Source organism: Vicia villosa, linkage group LG1, assembly GCF_029867415.1.
Source record: "Vicia villosa cultivar HV-30 ecotype Madison, WI linkage group LG1, Vvil1.0, whole genome shotgun sequence".
Taxonomy (NCBI): domain Eukaryota; kingdom Viridiplantae; phylum Streptophyta; class Magnoliopsida; order Fabales; family Fabaceae; genus Vicia; species Vicia villosa.
The window spans coordinates 25,293,408-25,320,858 of NC_081180.1; the positions used below are offsets into that span (position 1 = coordinate 25,293,408).

The 27,451-nt window shown below is 34.1% G+C and overlaps 1 protein-coding gene across 1 annotated transcript; it reads right to left on the reverse strand.

The window, feature by feature from the left end:
• Positions 1-5,450: 5,450 nt before the first annotated feature.
• On the reverse strand, positions 5,451-25,537 carry LOC131631752 (protein ALWAYS EARLY 3). Its single transcript, XM_058902520.1, has 21 exons — positions 25,291-25,537; positions 23,937-24,045; positions 23,700-23,850; positions 23,484-23,582; positions 23,159-23,221; positions 22,104-22,181; positions 20,976-21,159; positions 17,973-18,223; positions 17,509-17,887; positions 16,445-16,522; positions 14,714-14,907; positions 14,542-14,592; positions 11,905-12,210; positions 11,638-11,816; positions 10,394-10,676; positions 9,389-9,598; positions 8,279-8,440; positions 8,005-8,148; positions 7,670-7,894; positions 6,604-6,897; positions 5,451-5,991 (listed from the first exon to the last, which is right to left on the reverse strand). The coding sequence occupies exons 3-21, from the start codon at positions 23,829-23,831 to the stop codon at positions 5,827-5,829; spliced, it is 3,477 nt and encodes a 1,158-aa protein (XP_058758503.1). The 5' UTR covers positions 23,832-23,850; positions 23,937-24,045; positions 25,291-25,537; the 3' UTR covers positions 5,451-5,826.
• Positions 25,538-27,451: the final 1,914 nt, after the last annotated feature.

The following is a 27,451-nucleotide window of genomic DNA, read 5'->3' on the forward strand; positions in this document are numbered from 1 at the left end:
TTATACGCCCATATGTCTTCTTAAAAATCTCTAGCAAAAATACTAAAATGCCCCAAACTTCGGATGTGCACATCCGAACGCATCTTTTATCGGAAAAAAAGTGATTTCGCATGTGTACTTCCGAAGACTTTTTTTTAAAAAAAGGTGACTTCGCATGTGTTCAACCTTAGACACATTTTTTTCTCAATAAAAGGTGACTTCGAATGTGCATATCCGAAAACATGTATGGGACAGCAGAAACAAAATCCTTAAAACCAAAGCAACAAAGCATAGATTCATCACAATTAATCGAAATTACATCAATAGTTCAACAAAAATTTAATGTTACATATTGTTATAAACAAGTAGTTGAGGACGTCACAACATTTTGATAACATCTTTTCACCGCTTAAATCTACAATCGATAAATTTTTCGACTTCTCCCATTTATTTCTCTCTCTTGCTTTATCATTTCTTCGAACTCCACCATATAGGTGGACGACTATGAAGTGGGAAAAATGTCTTTGAAAATCCAAATCTCGTCAGATCGACACACACCGTAATATCCATTTTGAAAACGGTGCCTTACTGGTATTAGATAGAACAAGGGCATTGTGAATTTTATCAAAGTTGGCTTTATTCTCATAGTTGGGTGTAAAGTTCCCTATGCGCCGTCAACTTCAAAATAAGTGGTTGGCGAACAAGAGTGTGATTCTCCTCTCCCTTATTGAGTAAACAGACAACGACCCAATATCCACAGTTACCATCAGTCCCCATATCAACCATATTTTTAATGTGTTTGTGCATAAATTGAGGCATCTCATCAATGTACGAGGCAGTTTGAGAATGCGAGCTCTCTTGTTAGCAGTACTTTTGGATTTAGGTTTAGGTGAATTCTAAAATAAAGAATCAACAAATTCATGGTAAGGAGTCCGCTTAATTGACATGTCGTCTTGGGTACTTTTCACCTTTTTAGACGCACCTTTGGTTTTTAGCCGTTGTGAAGGAGGTTTCAAATCGGTTGTTTCTGGAAAAAGAAATTTTTCTCAATTGTTCTTCTATGTGCAATTTCATGGTGTTATCCACTTTAGAAAATTTATTCATGATCACTTCCAACTCAGTTGTGATGGTTACATTGGATGTACCCTCCTTTGCTAGTCCGTAGTCATCAAATCATTGTTTTTTTTCTAATGAACGTATACTTCATCCATGCATATGGGGAAGTCAACTTCATCTTTTTTATAAATAAGACGAGCACATGGAATCCCGCAAGTTTTTCTAATTGTACACCCACACTTCTAACTAACTAGCCCCGTCGTATCCGCCCGCTTCGCTTCATGAAAAATAAACATCAATCCCACCCGAGATATGTTGAAAATCAAATGCGAGTAGAGAGTTTTGTCTTTAAAACGGTGTTCTACAAGAGTCTTTCTCCGGCCAAACATGGTATGAATTTCATTATGTTTATTTTGGAGTATTTGGTACACTATGTCCCATCCCCTACAAAGATATCCCTTGCTATCACCCAACCATTTCTTCAACGCCCAAGTTTTCTAGCTCCAATTCAGATCCATTCAAGCAAATATTGACGAGAGGTGAAAATCATTTCAGTTGTAAATTATTGTTGAACATCTATCGCAACGACAATTGTTTTAACATCGTCTTTCACCTCATTCGGCTTAGCATCTTCATTAACCTTCTCCGGAACCTTTACACCATCTTTGGGAATGTTGTCGGGGTGCATCATACCTAACATGTGCAAAAAACATGAATTCTGTTAGAACATATTACTCAGTTCTGTAACAGACTTTTTTTCGGGAATGCACATCCGAAATAAGTTTGGTGGATTTCGGAAGTGCATATCCGAATTGATGCAATTTTCTTCTTCCACAAATCAACACTAATGCAAGGAAATGAGAGATGAAATGAGGAGACTTTACCTCAAATTAAAGCTTTTTATGCTCTCTTTGCTATGATCAACCACTTGAAACTTGTTTTGGATATGAAAAATGGATTGAAAATGGTTGAAGTTTTTTAGAGGATTTTGGTTATGGAGTGAAAGAAAATGAATGAAATAGTGATTGTCGTAACAATGTATAGCAAGGATATTTTCGGATATGCATATCTGAAAATACCTCTGACATTTTAAATTCAATGTTTAAATAAAAAACGTTTGAAAAAAGTGATTTCGGATGAATATATCTGAAACATCTTAAAAATGTGGAAAAAAATGTGAGTTCGAATATGCTTTTCCGAAAAATATTTTGGGGTTCAGAAGTGTTTTTCACCATATGACTTAAGGGGTTTACTTTTTGTTTTATTTTTCCAAGAAATCAAAAACACATTATCATTATGGAGGGTTTTATCATGAATCCATTGATTTTAGATGACACCCCCTTCTCGAGGCATGGATCGAGGGGTAGTTTTTTTTTACTTCACGTTATTTAATGTAAACTCCTAATTTTATATTAATAAATTTTTTCTTTTATTCATTATTCTTTATGTTAAGAAGTTTACTTTAATATAGTATCTAGAGAAAATCCAATAAATTTCATTTAATATTCCATTTTTTCTGTTTTCTATTGAGATTTAACGCGATTTTACAGTGGACCAATGCATGTGTCTCACTATATTCTTTCATCAACCAACGTGTAGACCGTCTCTAAAGAAGTGTCTTTTTGGTCCATTCTTCAACAGACCCGTGTGATCATATTATTGATTCATCAAGATTTCACATTATCTTTATGCACCTTAAGATAGAGAAAACTACCAGTAATTTTCTCATTTTTCATCATTTTTTCTATCTCTTTCCTCTGTTTGCTCTTCCGCTTCTCTCAAAACCTCCAAGAATATTCATAGTCCCAAACCCATAAATTCATCAAAATCTTCATACCTTCATACAATTCTACCCAAAAATTCATATTGTCAATCTTATTTCACCCATATCTTCATCCAACCTTCTTACAATTTTATCCCGATCTTCATCCAACTTTCATAACTTCATACGGTTTTACCAAGAAACTCATACCTACATATGAAATTATCCACAACTTTATACTGAAATCACACATTGAGTTGAAGTACCCAGAATATTGCCTTTCTTTTTTATCTTACCCATTGATCAGAACCTGAAGTGGATCAGAGACTTCGTCTACAATGCTGAAATCAAGGAGGAGGGGGTGTACCTGCAGGGCACTCTGATGCTAAAGTCAGTAAGAGTGCGGGAATACATAAGAGTGTTTGAGGATAATATTTGAGTTACCTAACCCTATCAAATAAGAGGGTATTTATAATTCCCCCAGCGCATGACCGTTGAAATTGTAACACTTACAACAGATGTCAAGACAGATGTCCTAATAACACACAAAGTCAAGACAGATGTTATAACATCTGTTGACTTAGAACCCAATTATCAAAATGAAAACTTAATGCAGAAAGATAAAGAGCACAATAATTGTTAACCTAGTACAGTGGAAACAACACCTAATATGGGGGCTACCAAGCCAGGAAGGAAGTCCACTATCAACAGTATTAGTTCAAAGCTAAACACCCTAGTTTACAACTTATCGCTTAATCATTACCCAACGCTACTTCTTCCTAGAAGTCGACATCTAGACCTGAGAAATCTCCATACAACATCCAATCACCGCAGTGATAAAAACACTCACACAGCCCGTGACCAAGGGAACCCAAGTAGAAAGATTACAATTTCTAATAAATAAAATACTTAGTTAAGCATCCTAACTAAGAACAATACTTGATTTTGCTTAAAAGATTTGATCAAGAACAACACTCAACTCTCTTACTTAAAAGCTTTAAAAGTGAATACACACATCCACCTCAATGTATCAGAAGATGCATGAGTGACACAAAAAAACAAAAAAAAAAACACGAAGAGCTTGAAGAACTCTCAAAACAACCACACTTATTGCTCCAACGGTTTTCCTTGAAAGAAAGCTTGGTAAACAAAGTTTTCAAAGTTTCTTTTTGTAGATACTTGCATAATGAGCTTGGACTTCAATTTGAATCCAATCTTACACTTATAAGATTTTTGGTTGTGGAAGGACCACGAAGAAGGCTATTAAGTGGGCGGAGTGTGTATGAATGCATAAGTTGAGGTAAAAAATATGCAAACTTTGTCCATTTTTTATATAAATTCGATCATGACCTTCAAAAGGAAGTAAGTTGTTGTAGATTTCTAACATCATTGATTACATGAAGGAGGACCCTAAATCTAAAAACCATGAGGCAAATGTTAGAGGATTAGCCAACATTAGAAAGTGTCTTAAATGTAGTGGAGGCCTTATCCACACATTATTGGGAGAACCACCGTAGTTGTTGGAGTGGCCATAGAATGAAGGTTGATTGTAGGATCCGCCAGAGTTAGATTGTGCTTGAAATTTTTTATTAAACTTTTGCTAGCAATTCAAGGCAGTATGACAAAACTTGAAACTTACTTGGTACTGCACATTTGAATTGGGAAGTAGTCTTCCTCTGCCTCTACTTCTCCGACCATCACGATTAGTTTGTTTACCAAAGAAAGGAATGATAATCTTGCTCTGGATTGGCTAGGTGCAAGTTCAATGGTGATTTGAGTCCAACATTCATTAGAATTTGAAGTCTGAGGTGGTGTAATGTGAGTTGAGTTTAGAGTGGCCAAACCAACAACAAGTTGTTCCTTAAACCTAGTTGTTCCTTAAACCTAGTTGTTCCTTGTTCTTAGGGCATCAACAGTCTTGTGAACCTTGAGAATATGGCCTTGAATTTATCAGTTTTCAAGTGTAACTGCCTAATGCTTAACCCTAAGAAGATGCGCTCTAGCACAAGTTTATTTTTGAAAATAATTGAATAACCGGTCTCACAATTGATTCGCATATGTATAACCAATGACAACATTAAAAAAATCTCTCCAAAAGGAGTTGAGTGAAGCTAAGACACAAGCATTTAATCACGTTGAAGCCATAAGGAACTCATGATTAACTGAACCGGTACGAAGAGACTCATCATCTACAAATCTAGTGAGGTTGAGTGCTTTTATGTATGGTTCCACTTGTTGACGCCATAAATGAAGATTCTTTTCACTGAGTTTTTCCAAACTGTTGAGCGATAAAATGGAGACAATGAGAATCATCAACTAAATTTGACCGAACCAGTGTGATACTTGGGCGGAAGACAATGACAACTACAATAGAGATGTCGAAGCAGCCATGAATCACAATTAACAATTTGATACAGTAAACATTTTCAGCTGCAGCTGATTTTCATTGATTGACAATTTAATTACTGAATTCGAATCCTACTAGGTGCCAACAATCCTTGTGTTGGACCAGTCCATACAGAGCTCTGCTCTACCTTTAAATGGAGCCCCCGCTAATAGACGATGAGATTGATCCTCTTGAAAAAAAAAATTCATGGAGTTAAAAGCCTCGAACCCTTACAAAAAAAAAAGGGTTCAGGGACAGATGCAACTGTTTGAAAAAATAACAGTTTCAGATTTTTAGCTGTATTGAAATGCTTTTATTGGCATAATTGGGTTACAACACAACTGCACCTAACAAGTTTCGAATCAACACTTAAATCGTTAATGTGATTATATCTTACAATAGTGGTGGTGCTGCTGAATAGGGCAAGCTACATAATTGCCCTTTCCTACTATGATGTTGAACAATAATACAATATATGTACATCTGAAAAGCGATTACAATGTGGTGTATAGTCTTCCCTTTTCATCTGCCTACAATTGTAATATACAGTTTATAACTAGCCCCCCACCAATGTTTTATGAATCCCTAAGAATTCACGCCATTCTGAGATATTTGAAATTTACAAAGGATGAAGGAGTCCGAGCTAGGTAGGTACGAGTGCCAATATCTGATTTCTTATGATGCCCATACATTTCTGTATCTCACTATATACTGGAAGATTCTTTGAACAAAATGGCTGCAAACTGGAGACTGCAGAATCTAATACCTGTGCAACATCAGCTGGGGGAAATTGTCGTTCGGTACACTTCTGCATTTTGATTTAACAGAGATGTATCATGATGCAGGTAAAAGATTCTTAAACAGGGAAACTGATTGAACTTCAAATGATTTAGAAGGGGTGTTCAAATAATTTAGTAGGTTAATTAAATATTGAGAAGTTCAGCTGAAGTACGTATTTCCAACTACCAAACCTCTCAATATTTAATTAACCTGTTAACTGTACATTCAGAATTTCTTTTGTAGTATGTGAAAATTTAGATAAAGCTCTCTTTGTCTAATTCAAAGAATAAAGACAGTTTGTGAATTAACAGAGGTAGCAAGAAAAATATTTAAATAGACTAGAGAACACAGAGGTTTGAGATTTAACATACCCAGTAGAAGATTTTAAGCAAAAAAACTAAAGGACATCACCAAAAGAACATGATACAAGACATCATATATTTAAAAAAGAAAACAAAAGAAAGCAAACAGAACTGGATATCGTTGTCTGTGTCAATGGTAAAAGATGGTTAGAGGTTACCACAGAATCAGGTATAGTAGAACTACATAGAATACGAACAACTACGAACATAAAGTAGTGAGTGGAGATTGATAGAAAAGCAATGCAGTAGACCGAAAATTCAGCGGTCATATGAATTACCTGAATCATGAGCAGTGTAGCTAGACAATGAGATATGAGTTCTGAGGGAATTTTCACTTCATTTTGGTCAGATGAACTGTTAAGTTCATCATCTTGAACATGACACCTTGCCAAAATGTTTAATGCGCTGCTAGCATTCAATTGGTCCCGAGAAGCCAAAGTAATAGAATCTATGGGCAGAGAACTTGTGACCGAAGCGGTAGAGTCATCAACCGAAAGCCGGTTATTAATAAAATTTATTGCATCCTCAATTCTTTCGACCTTACTTTCTGTCTTCGTAAAAACTGACATTGCCTGCAATGATTTTTATGAAAGATTATAGTCAAATGTAGATCACCATATATCTTCATCACCAAGAAAGTTTAAATTAATACCATGAAGAAAGGTCAATCTACTAATGTCTTTTAGTTGAGTCATCAAGGAAGACATGAAGAAAATCTAATTATAGAAGTGAATCTTTTACTGGCTGTCCATCAGCAGACTATTTTTCATAATACTTTTGCTTAAAACTATCAAATCTCTCTTATCCAAACAAGAAATTTACCCTGTATTCTAGTTATATATTTATCATCTTCTAAACATCTTCTCTTTCAGTAATCCAAATTAATCCTCCTTAAGAGGAGAGGCATTTGATCTTTAATAGATGGGGTCTAAGTCTAACTGTTACTATCTAGTGCGGCATTTTTTGGAAACTCGGTATCTGGCCCTAGGTTAGATTAATCAAAGGAACCAATCCGACTGTCCATTAGCGAGGGCCCAATTGAAGCCAAGGTTTTGCTCTGTATGGACTGATCCAACTCAAAAATTGTTGGCACCGGTGGAATTTGAACCTGAGACCTTGAGAGAAGCGTACTCTTAGGTCCCAAGCCTTCACCACCAGGCCTACCCCTAGAGATTGTATGCAAGTCATGTTATACCACAAGATGAGAACAAGTTTCACATATTTGGTTTGAAGAGCAAGTATTACAACATATGTTAAGTAATTAAGGGTTTTATTTTCTTTAAGTTTGTAATGAATACATGTTCCATTTAATAATTAAATACAAATATAACAGTCATTCTATACCTGAGTAGCTTGAACAACCATGGTCCGGGCTTTTCTTCTAGAACTTTCAACAATTTCAGCTATATGACTTTGAGATATAGATTCTTGGTTGTGGCAAGCTGAACAATTGGAAGAGCTAGCCTGACCGCCAGGATCATCGAGATTTGCCATGGGCTTCAATGACAAAACTGAGGAACTTGCTTGATATGCATTGCGTTGCCTCAAGCAAAACAAGCCAGAAGAAACCTGCAGAAGCGAAATCAACACGTACAATTGTAAATTACTTGAATTGGTACAGGAAGGAGTAAAAATAGAAAACAAAGGATTAAATTCTGCTTAATGGTCAAAATCCATGCCTGTTCATTTGCTTCAGTTAATTGCTTTAGCACTGAAGCATAATTCCTTTTAAAAGGTTCTGAATCTTTCACCGAGTTGTCTCCGCATTTCTGGCTTTCTGATACCCCGTCATTCATGTGCTTCAGTTCAGACAACACAAGTTCCTAGAAGTCCAAAATTAACAGTTTAAAACTCACCTTCAAAAATGGGGTTTTAACAGTTGATATTTTCTTTTAATTATAAGTTATAACAAAAGAGGAACAGTGGAAAAAATAAGATGTTTTTAGGCGGTACCTTCTTTTCTAGAGCACGAGTCAGTTCTGAAATAGCTAATATATCAGCTTCTTTTGAATGGACTCGTTCAAGAAAGGAAGATTGAGAGCTTGATGCCGATTGGCCATTACAAATCTCACCGCCCGCAACTTTTGCTTGTGATTTGCAGCTTGAAGAAAACCCCTAAGGAAGAAAGGGGGAAAAAACTCATTATGGGTGGAGTTTGAATTTATCCCCTAATAGCAAAACTACTAGTACTCATTATTTAATAATGTTGAACATTTATGAAGCTCGGGTAGAGGTGTCACGGTGTCCCACATTCATACAACACGTGTTGGACACCTCATACAAGTAGTATAAAAATATGTTGTTTCTTTGCTGCAACGCTACTAAGATCGATGTCCGACACCCATATGACACATGTATGAACGTGGCGGATAATTCAAACACTTGTCTCAAAATTTATTTAATTTTACTTCGATACACATTAGACATTAGTTAGACACATCTACAAATATTAAAGATGTGTCGAAGCAATGATCATCAATGCCAAGTTAAAAATATTAAACTTGATTAACATGTTTATCTTTTCTGTTAGTAGATGGATATATAAATGTAAAACACTATACTGAATATCAATATTTTTTAATTATGAAAAAAATATAATATATAGATGTGGCGGCTTCAATGTCCTATGTTTTTACATATAAACTGTGTCAACATGTCCGTATTGTGTAAGCTGTCCATGTCGGAGTGCTTCATAGATCATTATTTATTGGTTTTGTTTAACTGTATATATTGTTTTTTTACTGAATATATTCCGTGTTTAAAAATACAGGATAAGTATTTTTATTCATCATGGCACATACAATTATAGATAAGTCATCAAAATCATCTATAATTAAAGAAATCCAATTACTTTATTCAAACAAAATGAGTTTGATTGAAGCAACTAAAATAAGAACTTTAAATTCTATAAATATTTATGTTTTTTTTTACAATCCCTTAAAAATGTTTAATTGTCATCCAAACACACACAGCAGGATTTGTAATAACCTAATCATCACCAGAATAGAATCTAATGCCAATATCAAAATAAATACACACAAGCTTTAATAAAGTACTGCTTACATGTAATGCAGGTGGTACACAGCGACCTTTTATGGCATCTGAGTTCTCACTTGGGAACAATATTGTATGCTCGGAGATCTTTCTGTGACTTATTTTTCCATTATGCGTAAGCTCACTACGGTTCTCATTTATTCTAGCAGGAGACATATGGTGTCTTATCAGAGACACGGGCATATTTTCAGATGGATGCAAAGGCATGCAGTCGATATCCTGCAATATTAAATATGTGTCACATTATGCTATTAGTTAGAGAAAACAATCAATTGATCACTCTATCTAAGGTTAGGCAAACATGATTGAAAGTAGGATGGAAGAGCAATGCAGATATTCAAAACCAAATTACCAAATAAACAGTATTCTGAATCTCCAATAACGGCAAATAACTTCTACTTAAAATGGAAATTCTGCTTAGATTGTTTAAGGGACAGCAGGACCAGATCTTAGGATGGCATGTAAGAGTAATATCCTATGATCTGTTACAAATAGGACTAAAATGATATCACTATTAACTTTCAATGCCTATTGAGGCATTGAAGTTTATTAAATTAACATTAAAGTCTTAAATTAAAACGTTAATAACTACAACGAGCCAAAAAGTTAGCATTAGTCATTGCAAACTCACCAAAACTAAAATACCATCGTTTATCTAATTGCAATGTATCCCATCTCAATTGTCATAAAAATTCAAAAAGTATAAGTCAGGAATGATTAAATACCCACTAATTAGGGGGAAGATGAACTAAGAAAGGAATGATTAGATACAATAAGACCCTAATGAATACTAATAATAAAAACAATATCTCAGCAACAATCTTATCAGATTCATAATTATGATATAACTTGCTTCATAGTGTGCAGCAAATTTCACATATTGGAAAAATAACCTCCATTTTATGCATAAAATACCTCCCCTTGGTATATGATGGTATTTTAATAATAGTAATAATAATAATGGCAGATCATTGCACAAGGCTCCGCTCATTGTCAAAAGAGAAGGAAACTGACCATTACAAACTCAACTCCAAGTTCATGCTGGGCAAACTGAACCCGGTATCTACAATGGTCAACAGTCAGTATACTGCCATCATGAATCTCCCTTGTCTTTGGATGAATAGCAATAACTCGCTGTCCAACAATTAATGGCTGGGCCAAATCGGCAGGTAGGCCTTCCTTGGTACCAGCAAGAACTTCAGCATAATGTGATCTGACAGATTCCCGGTACTGATTAAGTTTATGTTTTTCTTCTATCAAAAATTGCTCTGAAAATCTCCGTGGTCTACCAAGAGAACTGCATAAATGAAGTATGGTGTGTTATTTTTGGTAAGGACTAATCTTAAAAGCTTAAGTGTCTATCTGGATAACACCCAAATAAACGTTTTAAGGCATTTTTCATTCACCAAAATCAAGTTTTGCTGTAGTTGAAGTTATCTGAGTGATATTTTATGTTCATTGAAAGTAGGTTTGCAGTAAGTAGAAATCATTGAGGAACTGAAATTTTTTTAAATTACTATTCAGAAGAATTCTTTTTAAGTGAAGAAATTTACACTTGCCTTCAAAAATAACTCTCTTATCTATCCTACCGATAAAAAAAATGGCTCTTGCAAAGTATTCCCTCTGTCCCGAATTATAAGATGCTTTGCAAAAAAAATTTGTCCCAAATTATAAGTCATTTTATATTTCCAATGCAACATTTAATATTTTTTTCCTAATACACACTCAAGTATTTGTTATTATTCTTTCTTTCAACTCTTTTAGTTTCTCTCTCCTTTCTAATTATGAGGGGCATTAATGTAAAGTTATACATAATTTGTCTTTCTCATAAAGTAATAATTAAGTTTCTTTATTCATGTGAAATGTCCAAAACGTCTTATAATTTAGGACGAGTAACTTTTAAATTTATCATTCCCAATGCAAATTAATTACTAAAACCTCTGTTATAAAAATAAATTAAATGATTTTTTTCAAAATTAATTACTCCAAAATTAAAAACAGAGGGGTCCAAAGTTGTTACTTGTTAGCTGAAGACACATGACTGATTCATCACTCAATCTTAAGGATAAGCAAAAATTGAAATCATGACCATTCAGTAGTAAAGGCTCTAGTACTATATGCCAACAATAAATTCAAACCAAAAAGCTTATACCATCATCAAGTGGAGGTACATGAATGCTTTTATATCTTTAAAAGATTTCATATAGAATGTGATGGTAGTATAGGAAGAAGTAACATAAGCATTTAAAATCAAATACCTTCTAATGACTCCCCACTCAATCCGAGTCAATCTGGGAACATGACCCAGTCCAACATGGTCTAAGTACTCTACGAACTCTCTCTTTGAAAACCATGGGTAATCAATAGCACTATAAAACCATTCAGAGGTGCACCATCGCCGCATTTGATATGAAGACAGACAATTAATAAGCTTTCCCTGTGATAACAAAACAAAGTCATATAATTGCTAATATAAGATTAAAAATTCAATATATGCCACTGTGCATAACTGGTAAAAAAATAACCTTGTGGCGTTCAATACTATTCCACCAGTAAGAAGCAATGGATTTTTCAGACACTCTGTGATCTTTTTGTACCATTGGTCTTGGTTTTTCCATCTTTCTTCTAGGTCGGTCTCTGCTTACTTGACCGACTTGGTTAGTAGGCAAAACTTTTATAGGGGAAAAAGATGAGCCATCCCTTTCTGCTTTGTCAATAATATTTGAAGACATATTTCCTAGGGATGTCACCATTTTCAATTGTCTGGAGTGAGCTGTACTGACAGATGATCGTTTGCCTTTAACCAAGGACTTCTTCGCCTCATCAGTAACCTACGATATATATATTGAATAAGTTAAGTCAGCATACAAACATATACAAGAAAATGCCAAGTGCAAAGTGTACAAGACATACCTTATGGCAAAGCAAGGCAGTTTCATATAGAAGGTGAAATACACAGAAATTTTTTCCAAAAGCCAAGTGTATAAGCAACTACAGTACCATTTAATATAGAATAGATAATGTAAAAATCAGAGTTACTGATATGGCCGATAGCAGCGCTATCCCGGGATAGCGGCCTGGAACGGTGGCCCTCCGCTATTTGATGTTTAGTGGGTAATGGAAGCTGGGCGCTTCCTGACCAGAGCGAGTCTGAACTGTTTTGAACGCGAAAATCCAGATTTACCCTTAAAATAATTAAATCTGGTTTGCTTTTATATCTGTTTTTCATTACCTCTGTTTTTTAAAAGTAATAATCATTTAATAACTCTATTCCTCTTCTTCCTCTTTTATATGTATAGATTATTCATATAATTAGTCTAAATAATAGTCAAATAGCAATTATCCCACTATCCGCTATCCAATTTTTGGGATTGGTCACTCTGCTCCGCTATCTGAGATTGATAACTCTGGTAAAGATAGTGGTTATCCCGCTATCCAATTATGGATTTTGCAGACCAAACCTAGATTGTATTCTTTTAATCATTTAAACTTTTGGGATTTAATACTTTCTCTAATTCATATTCTTTGAAAGACCAAACAACGAACTGATTGAGGAAAAGAGTATTTTCAATGCGTGACCAAACATTGTTAATAGAATTAGTTGAGGGATTCATAACTGGGAAAATAATTAAATATTCATACAAAACTATGATTGGGGGTTAGTGACCAAACATTATAGAATTAGTTGAGGGAGTGATAATTGGGAAAATGATTAAGTACTCATACAAAACTATGATTGGGGGTTATCGAAGTTACAAAGTGAAATCATGACTCTGTAACTCCTTTCTATTGAATTCCCTTAATTGTGTTATTACTGCCATTCCTAATAGTTGTGATCGTTACTTTGAATCAAACATTGTTTTCGGCAGTCTAAATAATGTAGGATCTTATTAACTTAGTTATCTTAATAATTGTTAATCCTGCCGATACTGCAATAATCTTTAATACTAAACTTGTGGAATTTGAGCAGCAACAGTAGAGATGTGATAAAAACAACCATTTATATATACCATGCCCCCGTGTAAAAGTGAAACTCGCCAAAAAAATTAAGCTGCTAGGTGAAGGCTTAATAGTGGTTTTGTTACATCTCTAAGACCCAAACAAAACAAAATAAACAAGTATATAAATCTCACTCTTTAGATTTTATAGCATATACAACATAAGGTAGGAAAAGCAATGTCATAATGCATGTCTTACGACCACTATAAAAACAAAAGAAAAACAAATTTTATGAATACCAAGTTGAAACACTGAGTCTTAGATGTCTTTTGAATAGTAAGGCCACTACAAACCATTGTAAGTCAAACAACATAAATGTCCGTTCTTTACCAAAAAAAAATTAACGAAGAATTATTTATGAAATAGTTGTGAACATTATCATACTTTGACTAACTATCAAAGATAGAGTGAGGAAACAACTAGTCATCAAATCAACTGAGACTCGCTAGTGTATTTTACCACAAACATAAGTTGATAACACATACGAGCACAGTGCATTTTAAAAGGCAATGACACACATTAGATCCTTATATTTCAATTTATGTCCTCATAACATAAAAGTTAAATTATGAATTTATGACATTTAAATCCATGTATTTTATTCAGTCTTAAATGCAAGTTTGCAACCATATGTTAGCAATAGATCTCCTATTGTGAGGACCTAGAAGAAAGTCCATTAATACAATTGGGCCAGGTGGAACAGAAAATGGGTAATTATAAAAAGTAGTTAATTTAATTAGGCGTGGAATTTATTAACAGGAACTGGTTGGTTAGGGAGAGGGCAGGCTATCAATTTCCTGCCATTTGTTTATTTTTCTGTAACTGCTATAAATGCACTGTCAGAAACTACCTATAAAGTTTTTGGCAGACAGAACTGCTGCAGTACTTGTGTATTCGTTATTGTTCATCAATATTATCCTAGCATATTCAGTATATACAATTGACTTAGAATACCAGTTCTAATAACACCATCGAATTCCAGACAGAAGTTTCGTCAAATATTAACAGTAAAATTGGCTGGCATTTCCATCCAATGTTACCAGTTCTATTTAAAATAAAAAATCAGTTGGAAGAAAAAGAGAGAGAGAACAAGCAGGGACCTCTTCAGAAAAGATGAGTCAAATTATATACTATTAATCTGCTAGTAATAAATAATTTCATACCTTGATTTTCTGGGAACCACTTATACGAGAACCAGTATGTGTTTCATCAATCTGCAACAAACAAGATGTTTTTTACTCGCGCACTATATGCCAAAATACCAGACAGAAAATGTAGTGAAAGTGAAAAACCATCAATTTTCCGATCGAATGCTGGAAAATAACTAGTTCTTACTTTTAAGGTAGTTGATTTTTGTTTTCTTTTTCTGCTTCCTGCATTAAGCTGGTACCCTCCCTCTGCTTTGGGAGCAGCAGCTCCTTTATCAGAAGAAACCTTGCCGGATTTTCTGGAACTGTTCCCATTATCTGTTTCCATTTTAGACTCATCCACCATACTATGCTTTCCTTCATTGAACTGCACAGATGATTCTGAGACACAGAAGACAGTATATGAAAAATTACACAATCATAAAGTATAAGGAAAAAGGATTGTCGTCCACTAAATAGATATTTTCTTTAGGGTAAAAAGAGCAAATTTGTAACATGTTCTGCCATTTATGAATATCTAAAAGCATGCATGAAAGAAAATAATATGGTAAAACAGAACAAAAGAAAAAGAAACAATCAATTAAGTGAAGCATATAAAAAGTTATTTAGAATTACGATAATAAAAAATATACCAGGTTAAGAAGTTAAATATTTTCCAGAAAATTAAAAGGTAAGCTCAGTTGATGAATTATTAAAGAAAGAAGAAAGGTCACACTAAAGGGAAGATATTGGCTGGGCTAAAGATAATTGTTATGTTGAATTGTGATGGTAAAATAATTGAGAATGAGATGATAAAGACAAGTTACATTAAAAAGTAAAAGGAAACAAAAAATTAAGTCATTTAAGATTTTTCTTTGGAGATAGATAAGATCATCAGTATTTCTATAGATCGTATAAAGAAGTCCTTTTAATACTCAGATTGGCCTTCCATTTTTGGTAAGCAAATCAGTTGCTGAGATAGACCTTAAAGTTGGAAGAACCTGTTAGACAGACCTTTATTGAATGAAAAAAGGTAAAGAACCTATACCCAGACGGTCTTAGAATTGATTTCTTGCCAAGCTATTGAAAGCTAATTATGAAGGAGTTTGAGTCAGCACATGTAAACATTAGAGCACAATTTCCTCCTTTATAACTCGGGCACCAAAAAGTTAAATGAGAAACAAAAGGCACCAAAAAGTTAAATGAGAAACAAAAGAAAATGATTTAGAGTCAGTTATATTATTGGTCCTCAACCTGCTTAAGCATTAAGAATATAGTTTGACGCTGATGCTTAGAATAGTGCATCCCCGTAGAAGAAGTAATCATGACAAGAACCCACAGCGAGAAGTAAACGCAATCCTATCACCAATATACAGTGTAACAGAGATCCTTAAAACTTAAAAGGACATACATTCCTCTCCAAGCATTCATATTATTATTATTATTATTATTATTATTATTATTATTAATTATTGTTATTATTATTTTATTTATTTATTTATTATTATTATTATTATTATTATTATTATTATTATTATTATTATTATTATTATTATTATTATTATTATGCATGTCTAGAACTTCAAATTTCAAAAGTTAGAGCTCAATGTCTCTTAAATGGAAGATTCAAGCTGTAAATATGTAGACAGTTTTTAGGCATACCAAGCGCAATCGTTAAACCCAAAAATCAGAAAATTTCATGATGGGATATACTCCCACTGTGATATTATTGAGTTAATGATGACGAATGGTCAGATGTGTGATCATTTATGTCAAACAATGAATGGGGTTAGTGCATATAATTACATAACCATTCAAGTTAGATGGTAGTTCTTGCAATTTTCTTATTTATTAATAATGATCCATGGGAAAAAGGGAAAATCATTAGTTTAAATGAAATTGATCAAAGATTATTAAGTCAAAAACATAAATTCCTTACCAGTGTCTGGATTTGTTGTAGGCATCAACAAAGATAGATCAGCCAAAGTTTTCAGAGCATCGAAAGCCGAACTTTCATCTACAAAGAGAAAAACACTGAGAACAAGAAGCAATTGGGGATGAATGCAATAATAAGAATTTAATTTAATAAGGAACAACAGCCCAATCTTAAAGCCTAGGAAAGCGGTAGAGAGAAAAGAGTAAAAGATGCACTACCACCTACTATACAAGATTCAATCAAAACTATAACCTATTCTTGTCCAAATAAATTTAGGCTAAAACGGAGCAATGAGCTAGATACTGTATCAACAAAAGTATAGTTCAATTCATCTATCTTGCATTGCACCCCACTCAATTATGAATTATTATCCAATTGGTGTTCCTTTCCTGCTTGGACAACACCAAGTGCAACATGCAACAACTGAAATGCACCAAAGTGAAAAACTCTTGGCCAACTCATGGCAAAATTTTCCAATAAAATATTAGGCTGATAAAAGGACTGTAATGCTTGTAAGGTTACAGAGGAAAAACAAAACTTAGTTTGCATTCCCAAAATAAAAGTCATAAAGGAGATTGAAAGAATATAGCAGAAAAATAAACGGAAAAAATGTAACCACAAACCAATAGAAAAAACAACTAAAACATCATGTTTAAATAGAACATATGTCAGCCAGAGCCAGAGTTGGAGCTTTTGCATGCAGTATCTAGTTTAGTATCAGATAGTTTCGTTAGTCCCTTGGCAAAGAAGGTTGATTTTTATGTCACTTCCATAGTTCTGTAACTTCTCTTTCACTTTAATTAAAATAGGTTACGAAGTCTTTCCCTAGTATTGCCTATAAGAGAGGATAGTCCCCCTCCAACATACAGACTACGACTTTTACAGTATTACTCATCAATGGAAAAGAGCAATATAGTCTTGGAATCGAAGATCCTTCATTCAGTGAGAAATACAGTAAGCTTTGTTTCATGACAAAAACACCAGATAAAAGGGAAAATGAGGCAAATTTGTTGCTAAAAGGAAAATGAACTTTATGAAGAAGGGAATCAAATGCAATTACAAAATACCTTTCTCAAAAAGTAGTTTTTTACTTTTCTTTCTGGGACCCTTGTAAGAAGACCTTGCACTTTTTGCATTTGGAAAATCTATGTCAAAATTGGACTTGAAGGAACTCTGGTTTTTACCACCATCAGTTCCACTGGAGGCCTCCTTCAGGTCATTCAAATGCTTGGTCATATTTTCCTCGGGTTTTAAATTCTTTCTGTAGTGTTTTATTCCCTTTTCCTGATTCCTTTCTCTTCCAGTATTTTCTCTACTGCTCCGAAAAATTAATTTTCGAGAATATTCTACATTATCACCTTCTGTGCTTCCTAAACTCAACTCAGAACTACTCTCATCCATGTTAGAGTTTCCAAACTTGGCTCCAACTATTTCTAATTTAACATGCTGAAAATCATAACAGCCTAGAATAAGCTCTAGTTTTAATGAAATAAAATAAAGAATAATTGAGATTATAAATGTAACTTATTACCTTCTTCCCAATTTTCAGATTGGGTGATGGCATGTTTTTCTTGTTTGACGATCCAATATTTTTTGATGAACCACCTCGTTGTGAAGCCTCTGCCAGTGCTAATGCAATTTTATGAGTGACATCATTTGTATCAGCCATTTGTTTGGAGTCCTGCCTAGCAGATGAAAAAAACTTTCCCCCATTATCTTTGCCAATAGAATACGAAATAGGGACACGGGGAGTCCTTTTTCGAACAGCATGAGGTCTAATTCCTGAAATGGAATCACAAAACAGTTAGAATGATAATAGATTTTACTTAAGCAAGAGAAATTCTTTCATATTTTTAAGGGTTAAATATACGTTACCCCCCTGCCGTATAGACGAGATTCGGTTTACCCCTTATAAAAAGAGTTTTTGGATTACCCCCCTGTAACTTTTTAGTACCCCTAAGCGTGTAAAAACCAGGGCGGTAAATAAAAAAAAAAAAATTTTACAGGGGGTAATTTGTGTCCATAGGGGCAAAAAACATAGAATTTTCAGATTTCAGAGGGGTAATCCAAAACAAAAATTTTAAAGGGGGGTAAACCAAATCTCGCCTATATGGCAAGGGGTAACGTATATTTAACCCTATTTTTAAAAATTAAAAAAACTCTTCAAAGATTAAAAGTCATATAAAGTAAGAGCAAAAAGTGTGAGCAAATTTTATAAGAAAAGAATTATTCTAATATTCATTACTGTGCAATATACAGCAGGAAACATAGTTAGAATGGGTTAAGATGAAACATAGTTAGAATGGGTTAAGATGAGATAAACAATCTCCAACAAATTTGAAAGCCAAGTGACAAAAATAAGGGATAAGAAGCAGCCTCCTTATCACAATCTGAATTTTTTTATTTCAGATTTTATTCTAACTAACTAGTCTACAAAATTCATCATTAATTTCTAGCAAACTTCAACACCCCCCTCATACTGATTGATAGGTATCTGTCACACCTAGCTTACTTACAATACGTTCAAAATTAGGTAGGAATCTTTAGTTAAGATAGTTGCTACCTGTTGTACAGTTGAAACAAAAGTCATACAAATACTTATTGCAACCTTTTATGAAATGTTTGCCAATTTACTGAAATTCGGACAATACTTATTCCAACTTTATTGGTATGTTTATAGGCATAGCTAATTTTCAAGTATTTTAGCCATACATCCAACAGGTCCTATGATCCATAGCTCTAAATCCTACTACAGCTCTGATCCTTTATGTGATGTTCCACTTTTGGCTTCTCCATATAACTAAGCTACTACATACAACTTGCAATGACTAACATAGACCTTTATCCATGAAAGATCCTGCCCAGTCACTGTTTGTGTAGGCCTCAATGGTCTATTGTATGGTCCTTTTTCAGAAAAGACCTTTGCCTGGGGTCTTATTGTGAGTTAAGATGTTCTTCATGGGGTGAATGCAAAAATTGACTTACTAAACTCATTGCAAAGGCAATATATAGGGAATCCATTTTCCTATTTTCAGCATTATTTGATAGTACAAAATCAAATTCCTTGTCCTATTTATACTCCTTATGTAACCAGTTTTTCATCTAGTGATAAACAATCACTATTCCGCACTAAATATGGAGGCACACATTGATGTTGATTATGCCAGCTCAGTAAGTGGTCGAAGATCTACATTTAGTTATTGTACTTTCTTGGGTGAAAATCTTGTTACTTGAAGAAGCAAAGTGCAGTGGCTCAATCAAGCGTTGTAGAAGAGTTTAGAGGTATGGCACTAGGAATTTGTGAATTATTGTGAATGAAAAGTGTGAAAAGTTTTGAAGATACATCGTGAAGTTCCTATGAAGTTGCTTTGTGACAACAGATTGGCCATTTTGCAAATAATCTTGTTCAACATGACAAGACAAAACACATTAAGATTTATCTACAGGAAAATACTTAGATGGACACAGCCATACCACCTGGATTTACACACAACCAATCACATTTTTTTATTAATTAAATAATAAAATAAAAATTATCTCTCTCCTCCATTATCACAACCACCCTCCATGTTGGCAATTAAAAACGACATTAAATTTTAAACAAATTTAAATTCTCTCACTTCTTATTGGTTGTTCCTAAATATGAGGATTTAGGGTCGTGTCCATGCAAGAATTGCTCTTATCTACATTTCATTAAAGAAAAGTTGGATAGTTTATTGTTAACTACCACCAACATTTCTTCTGGGTATAAGCTGTGTTAACAAAAGGTGACCAACCGAACGGTTCAACCAACTTACTTGCTAGCTTTGAATGAATGATATACATTTATCAGTTTGAGAGAGTGTGTTGTAAATAATAGATTGCATTGTGTTGGAATTTCCGCCTTAATTGCGGTTCGCCCCTAGTCGCCTTAATTGCGGCACTTTGGCTTGCCTTCATTGCAGCCCCTAACACCTTCATTGTGTTGGCTTTGAAAGGGTGGATTTAGTCCCACATTGCTTAGAGATATGGCTTGTGTTGTCTTTTTTAATGGTAATTTAGATGAAGTGATATGGACATTCCTCCAAGCTTCGAAGAAAAATTTGGGTTACAAGTGTGCAAACTAAAGAAGTTTTAGTATGGGCTAAAATAGTCTCCCAAGGGCTTGGTTTGAAAATTTTACTCATGTAGTGAAGAAAAGAAACAAGGATATACCCAAGGACAAGCAGATCATACCTCCAATCAATAGATATTAGATACCTTCTAGTATTCTTCTCTGCTTACTGTTTGGTTCCTCCAATCAACAGATAGTTGATATTTTAACCAAGAAGTTGGCAAGGACAACATTTGTAAATTTGATCAGCAAGTTGGACATGATTGATATTTATGCGCCTACTTGAGGGGGGTGTTGAAATATGATATATTGTTTCCTTTTCTTATTATTTTAACTTTATGTTTATGTTATTTGATTGTATTTTCTGTCATAAAATGAGCTCTTTTATACATAATAATCTATCACAATATTATTCTCTACAAATGGAACATATTAACTCACCAGAATGCCTCTTCTTCAACAATGACAGGCAACCATCATCTGATGCAACAGAATGTGGCTGAGAATGATCTGAAAAGTGTTCTTCTACTTCTTTATTGTCATTTTGCTTTCCCCGTGGACGTTTTTTAGACTTTTTGTATATTTCTGCATCTCCGTTGCTTTCTTTTCCACTGTCACTTCCTCCCTACCAATTAAAATTACTCAGACTTTAATTGTTTATGAATATTTATCAGAAACTAGTGTTCCCTATTGAAAGTTATACAAAAAATATTAATCAATGCTGATTTAAACTAGATACAATTTAACATCTCTAACACTTGAGTGAAATTTATCTTATAAAGGGGCCTTTTCTTTATAGCCTAGCAGACCGACCTATTGGAAAAAAGTTTGGTTGTTATTGTTGTCCTAGTGAGCCTTCTCTTTCAATGTTTTATTTTCTAGTGGCAGCGTAGGGTAGGAATGCAGAGGTTCTATTATCTAGATCAATAAACTAATTATTACTTCCCAAATACAGATTTAATTAGACAGACAAAAGACAATTAGTGCCAGCATCCATATCCGTCGCAATTGACAATCTACAGATAACATATTGATGTTTATATCATTATTTATAAAATAAATTCTTTGGAAATCAAAAAGCATATATAAAAATAAATAAACCCTCAACCTATTGGTCAGAAAATTCTGCTATTCACTGTTCTTTGTAGTGGAACAACCTATATTATCCTTTTCAGTTCAGGTAAACTGAAAAGACTGTCGTTTTCTTTCTACTCATTGACATGTATGTGGATGTATTTGTATTGATAGAAAAGAGACTCTTTAGATTTTCAGTATAACTGAGCCAAATAAAAGTGAAGTACAATGTACCTGCCAGTTAAACTGAATAGCAAAACTCTCAGTAAAAAAAGTGGCATGTCGTTTAAATTATCAGTTTTATGCAAAATTCCTTTTGAAATACAACTTATTTTCACCAAATAACTTGTGAAAAGGATTTGAAGAGGGGGGAGACGGTAATCTTTAATATAGCATCTGAAAAATGAAACCAACTTGACACAAGAATGTTTTTAAAACAGGAACAGTGATGTAAATGTTCACTAAAACTTACCAAAACTTTAAATTTGTTCTTACCAGAATACTATAATGATCAGTCACCATTGCTATCAGTCCAACAACAGAAGCAGTGCCCTCTGGAAGAGATAAGTATGCCTAAAAATAACACCAAGAATAGTATGTTTTACAAAAATCTACCACGCTATTGAGATTATCCCTTAACCAAATGACATCAACTAATAATTTAGTAAAATGTAACATAAATGTAGTTCTTTTGGGGGCTAGACAACAGAAATGATTGGTCACAGATGTCATTCATTCTGGTCCAAAAGCTAGAAGAGAAGAATCCCGTACTAATTGCTAAAATATTTAAAACAGAAATTTACAAAATTATTTAGCAATTTTTTTAGACTTCCATTATCTCCTTTCTATTTCCTTTTGTTGTCGTTCATATAAATCTCCAGGGAAGCATTTGTTTCAAGACATGAAAAATAACTCCCGGATCCAGGTCTAACTTTCCTAGGAATATAATTGATGGGAATATTATTCCCAGGTATATTTTTTTTAAAAAAGTGTTTCGTACACATTTTAATATTTCTAGGTAAATTGGTAGTTGTAAGAAATCCACTTTTCCACTCTCCTACTTGGAAATAAATTTGTTCTCAACATTGTACCAAACATGGGTATACTCATTTCCCACTCACGAATTCTCGGGAATGTGATTCCTAAACTTGAAAGTTGAAACAAACCCTTTGCCGAGAAGCAAAAATAACCAACGCACTCACGTGTTTAAAACAGAGAGTATGAAGGGTATAAAACCTGGAAAGGGTAAAATAAACAACTCCGGAAAAAGTAAAATGACAACTCATAATAAGATATGTGTTTTCATTGTTGGTAAAACTATTGTACAAATTATTTAGTACATGAATGTTTAAGATATGTGTATTCATTGTTGTTAAAAAATTTGTGAAATAGCGGCGATATTTGTACAAATGGCTATTTTCCATGATCCGCAGTTGACAACACAATGTGTGTTATAATCCTTTTAAGAGTTAAAACAATGAACACATGTGGTATGCATGTTGGAAATATAAGTAAATTAATCAAGATGTTGAAGCAAGTGCTGCACTTACCCTGGTCATAGTGTACAGGGCTTCTACCATTTCCATGGTTCTATTACGTACTGCAAGAGCAACCTGTATACATAGTGAAAATGTTCCTGAAGGATGGCATGTTTGGTAATAGTGTTGCACTAGGAAATAGAAGTGCATTAAAGATGGTAGATTCACAAAACAAGACAGAATCATGATCCTGCAACTTTCCATAGAAATTCTAGCAGTATTTACTAGATACACGGCTCAATTATAATCATATATACTAAAAATTGAAGGTGAGACTTGTTTTTTAACCCGTATTCAATAAAAAACACCTTATTATTACTAAAAAACTATAACTGACCTTCTTCCAATCTTTCCCATGTTCACGGAAAGCTTCATAGAAACGTTTGAGCTCCTCCTTACTCCATTGTGGTCCTAACATGTCGGCCAATTTTCTCTTCTGCATAGCATTGAAATTTGAATAAAAGCAAATGGAAAATGAAAATGTTCTTTCCCATATTCTGAATACATTAATACAAAAATAAATTGTTTCAAACAAGCTAAGAAACAAATTCACCTTTTGAATACCAGGACTAGCCTTCTGCCTGTTCTTGCCAGTATTTGGTGCATCTTTATCTTTACTAGAGGCAGCCTCACGAATATTAGAGAACCTCTTATTTACACTTCTAGATTTCCTGGTAGGGCCCATGACTGATTTCTTTGATTGTCTGAAAATCACCAAAAAGGAAGAGGAATTTCAATTGTGTCCTAGACTCTAGATGTGACAATCTAACACGTGTACAAAATGACTCACCAATAAAAAACACAAGTACAAAATGATCAATAGCTGAAATTGTGCCTCCTTTCCCTCTTAAAATAATGTTAATGAGGAATCACAGGTTCAAAACCCAGAAGATGCAAATCTGCCAATGAAAAATATAGCATATTTACAATGAAGTACTGGGTATTCACATAGAATACATCTGCATTTGATTGCATGTTTTACAGTTTCAACTACAATAACATAACACCACCGTTTGAGCTATTAATGTCAACTTGATCATGGCTTTGAGCACTATTCATTTGTCTGTAAATACTAGGCAAGGTGACGCAAAATTTACAGCTACAAACTACAAGTTAAATAACAATCAACAACAATAACAAAAGCAACGAAACTTTTCTCCACCAAGCAGTTCAAACAACAGTTAAACAACGGAAACAGAAATTAGAGTCTGAATACTAAGTTAGACAAAAGCAACACTTGAGACAATGAGCAAGCACTTAACACCAGCTGCTCTTGCCCTGTGTAGGGAGTGCATGTACCAGTGATGATCAACAATGAACAAAAGGCCTTAGCCCGACCAAACTGCATCAAACTACTATTCAATACTCTTCCAAGTTCGAATTCCCATCTAAACCAGAATATATATAAGATGCACAGAAGAACTCCAACAGTGCAGCCTTTAACCTGAATAGTGGATAGCCAGTCCAAACATCCCGAAAGGATGGTGGATCAAACTCTCTAATTTCAATAATTACCATTTTAAAAATGCAATCACATACATATCAATTAATTAACAACAAAATCAAAACCCATAAATGCGACCCGATCACAGAGTAAGGCACTTAAATTCGACAGTGTCTAATTCCAATAAATTTACCATCTATAAACAAAATACAATCAAACAGATACAAACCCATGAAAACTCAACTAGTTAAAATTTCTCACTCACTGATCCCTCGATTTTCCCGCCAACAAATAGAAAACCTAACACTGAAGCTTGAGTTCCAATTCAATTATTAAAAAAGGAAATAAATTAAAACCACAGCTACAGCATAATTTGACAGTTGAGAAACAATCACTTGCATGTAAGGTAAAGAAATTCAAAAACCTCACTCAAAATCCATCAAACTTATCATAAAGACGATCGAGTTAGTTTATCCCTAAGAAACAAAACAAAACAACACGCACGCGTTTTACTTTATCCGAGTTATAAAATTCAAAAACAATCAAATAATCGGAATATTTCATCGAAACAAACCTTTGATCTGATGAGCGCAGAACCGAAATTACGAATCTAAGATGAAGAAAAACCCTTACCATTGATGAATTTGAAAATTGAAAAAAGTGAAGAAGATAATTGAGTTGAGAAAGAAGGTTCTCTTACCGATCGATGAAGGGGAATCTGTGAATCGAGGTTGAATTGAGTGAGGTAGGGATCTAGTGAAGAGGTGGAGGAGGAAGAGGAATTGGAGAGAATGATTGATGATGGTGAAGGAAGGTGAAGGTGAAGGTGAAGAAGAACTCGTACTTGTCTTGTTGTTTTTGCTGGCGTAAATGAAATGAAATGAAATTGAGGGCATAACCGCGAAACTTTAAAATAATAGTACCATAAATGAGTTCTAGGGTGAATTTTAGACTGAGGTTCTAATTAAGCTCGTGTTTGTGTTTACTTTTGAACTGGTATGGAATTATTTATCAAAATATAAAGTTGTTTACATGTTTTATGTATTTAGAATTAAAATTTAAATATATTTTACAGCGCGAACCTGCGATATTTCACTTGTTTATTTTTAAATAGGAAATTCTAGTGCTAAATTATTTGATAAAAAAATTTAAAATTTAAATTAATGTTGTTTTACAAATATATGGAATAAAGAGTATATGTCTTATATTATATTGTATCAGTCGTAATAATTTCTAAGGTTTTTGTTTCCGTGTTGTTTATGTTACATTATATATATATATGATGTTTGACTTTCTGTTTATATTGAGTGTCAACAATCACCCAAATATTCCTCACCCAAAACTCAAATATCTCAATCAATCCAAACACACCATAAAAACTACCATGCTCATATCACAACAATGCGACAAAACAGTGCTAATTGTTTTCGATAATCGCAGTCTATCTATGTACATCTTAAAGGGAAAGGAAAAACTGCATACATGGAGACAATAAACAAACAAACAATGTGGGTGTAGACTATGATACATGGGATGATGAAAATTTCATGATCATGACATGATTAGTATATGCTATGGCTTAAAAAATAAGTGAAATTTATCTCTTTTATGCTATTGCAAAATAGCTTTTGGGAAGGTGTCTCTTAAATGTACTCCGATTTTGAAAATCAATCCCAAATTTAAGAATCAACTTTTGGACAATTTTTGTAAGTTGAAGATTTAGTTACTAAATATTTCAAATGTCTCAAACGTATTTTGAAATTATAGTCATGTTATCATATGGTATTATTTTTCTTTATTTTGATGTTTTTGTCAATTTGCATGTATGTGTTATTAACTATTCGTGTGCTTGTAATTTGCTTGTTATTTAAGTATTTGTGTGTTTGTAATTCTCTCACATTTGAGTTGTATTATTTTCACTTCGGCTATTTGGCATTGTACCATTAAGATCTTGTTAGGGAGTCCGGGGGAGTCGGGAGCATCAACGGGACCAATGCTCCAGGACCACAAGAGAGGGAGACACCACATCTCAACTCAAAACCTTAAGGTGTTAGGTAAATGGGTCCTCTCTCTTATAAATTCAATATTTCACTCACTCATATGCAATGTGAGACTTTAACCACTCAAACTTGAATCCATCATTGCCCCCCCCCCCCCCCAAGTGTCAATCTCCCATATCCTATAACAGGATCTAACATCGGATCTAGTTTTTATTCACTGACCCAGCCGAACCATGCTCTAGTACCACTGTTAAGGAGTCCGGGAGAGTTGGGAACACCAACGGAATCAATGCTTCAAGACCACAAGAGAGGTGCACCCAACATTCTCCCCCACAAGTGTGAGTCTCCCACATCCTACAACAGGATCCAACACCAGATCAAGCTCCCTCTCCCCCACCAAGCCGAACCAAGCGCTGACACCACGGTTGGGGAGTCCGGGTGAGTCAGGAGCACCAATGAGACCAATACTCTAGGACCACAAGAGAAGGAGACACCACATCTCAACCCAAAACCTTAAGGTGTTAGATAATGAGTCCCCTCTCTTATAAATAGAACATTTCGCTCATTCATAGGCAATGTGAGACTTTAACCACTTAAACTTGCACCCTACAGACCCTCATTATTCAATAAATTAGAATGTTGGTCCATGATTCTTTTTTAACCTAACAAATTATTTTTTGTCGTTTCGTCAAGTGTTGTTTCAATCATAACTTAGAACACTTAAATTAAGGTGATCAATTATTTGATTCGAATCATGTGCATTGTATGACTCGAATCATGCAAAGTTGTGAAAATTAGATTTTGCCTCTGTGTGATTTGATTCGAATCATAAGAAGAACTTGGCTCGAATCATAGCTCTCC

Bases quoted from the DNA above. Each gene is read 5' to 3' on its own strand.
- LOC131631752 (XM_058902520.1), bottom strand. From the start codon at position 23,831: ATGGGCCCTACCAGGAAATCTAGAAGTGTAAATAAGAGGTTCTCTAAT. The intron at 22,182-23,158 runs GTAAGTGCAGCA...TGTTATTTTTAG, and splicing joins CCCTGTACACTATGACCAGG to GCATACTTATCTCTTCCAGA. The intron at 12,211-14,541 runs GTATGAAATTAT...TATATATCGTAG, and splicing joins GTGGTTCCCAGAAAATCAAG to GTTACTGATGAGGCGAAGAA.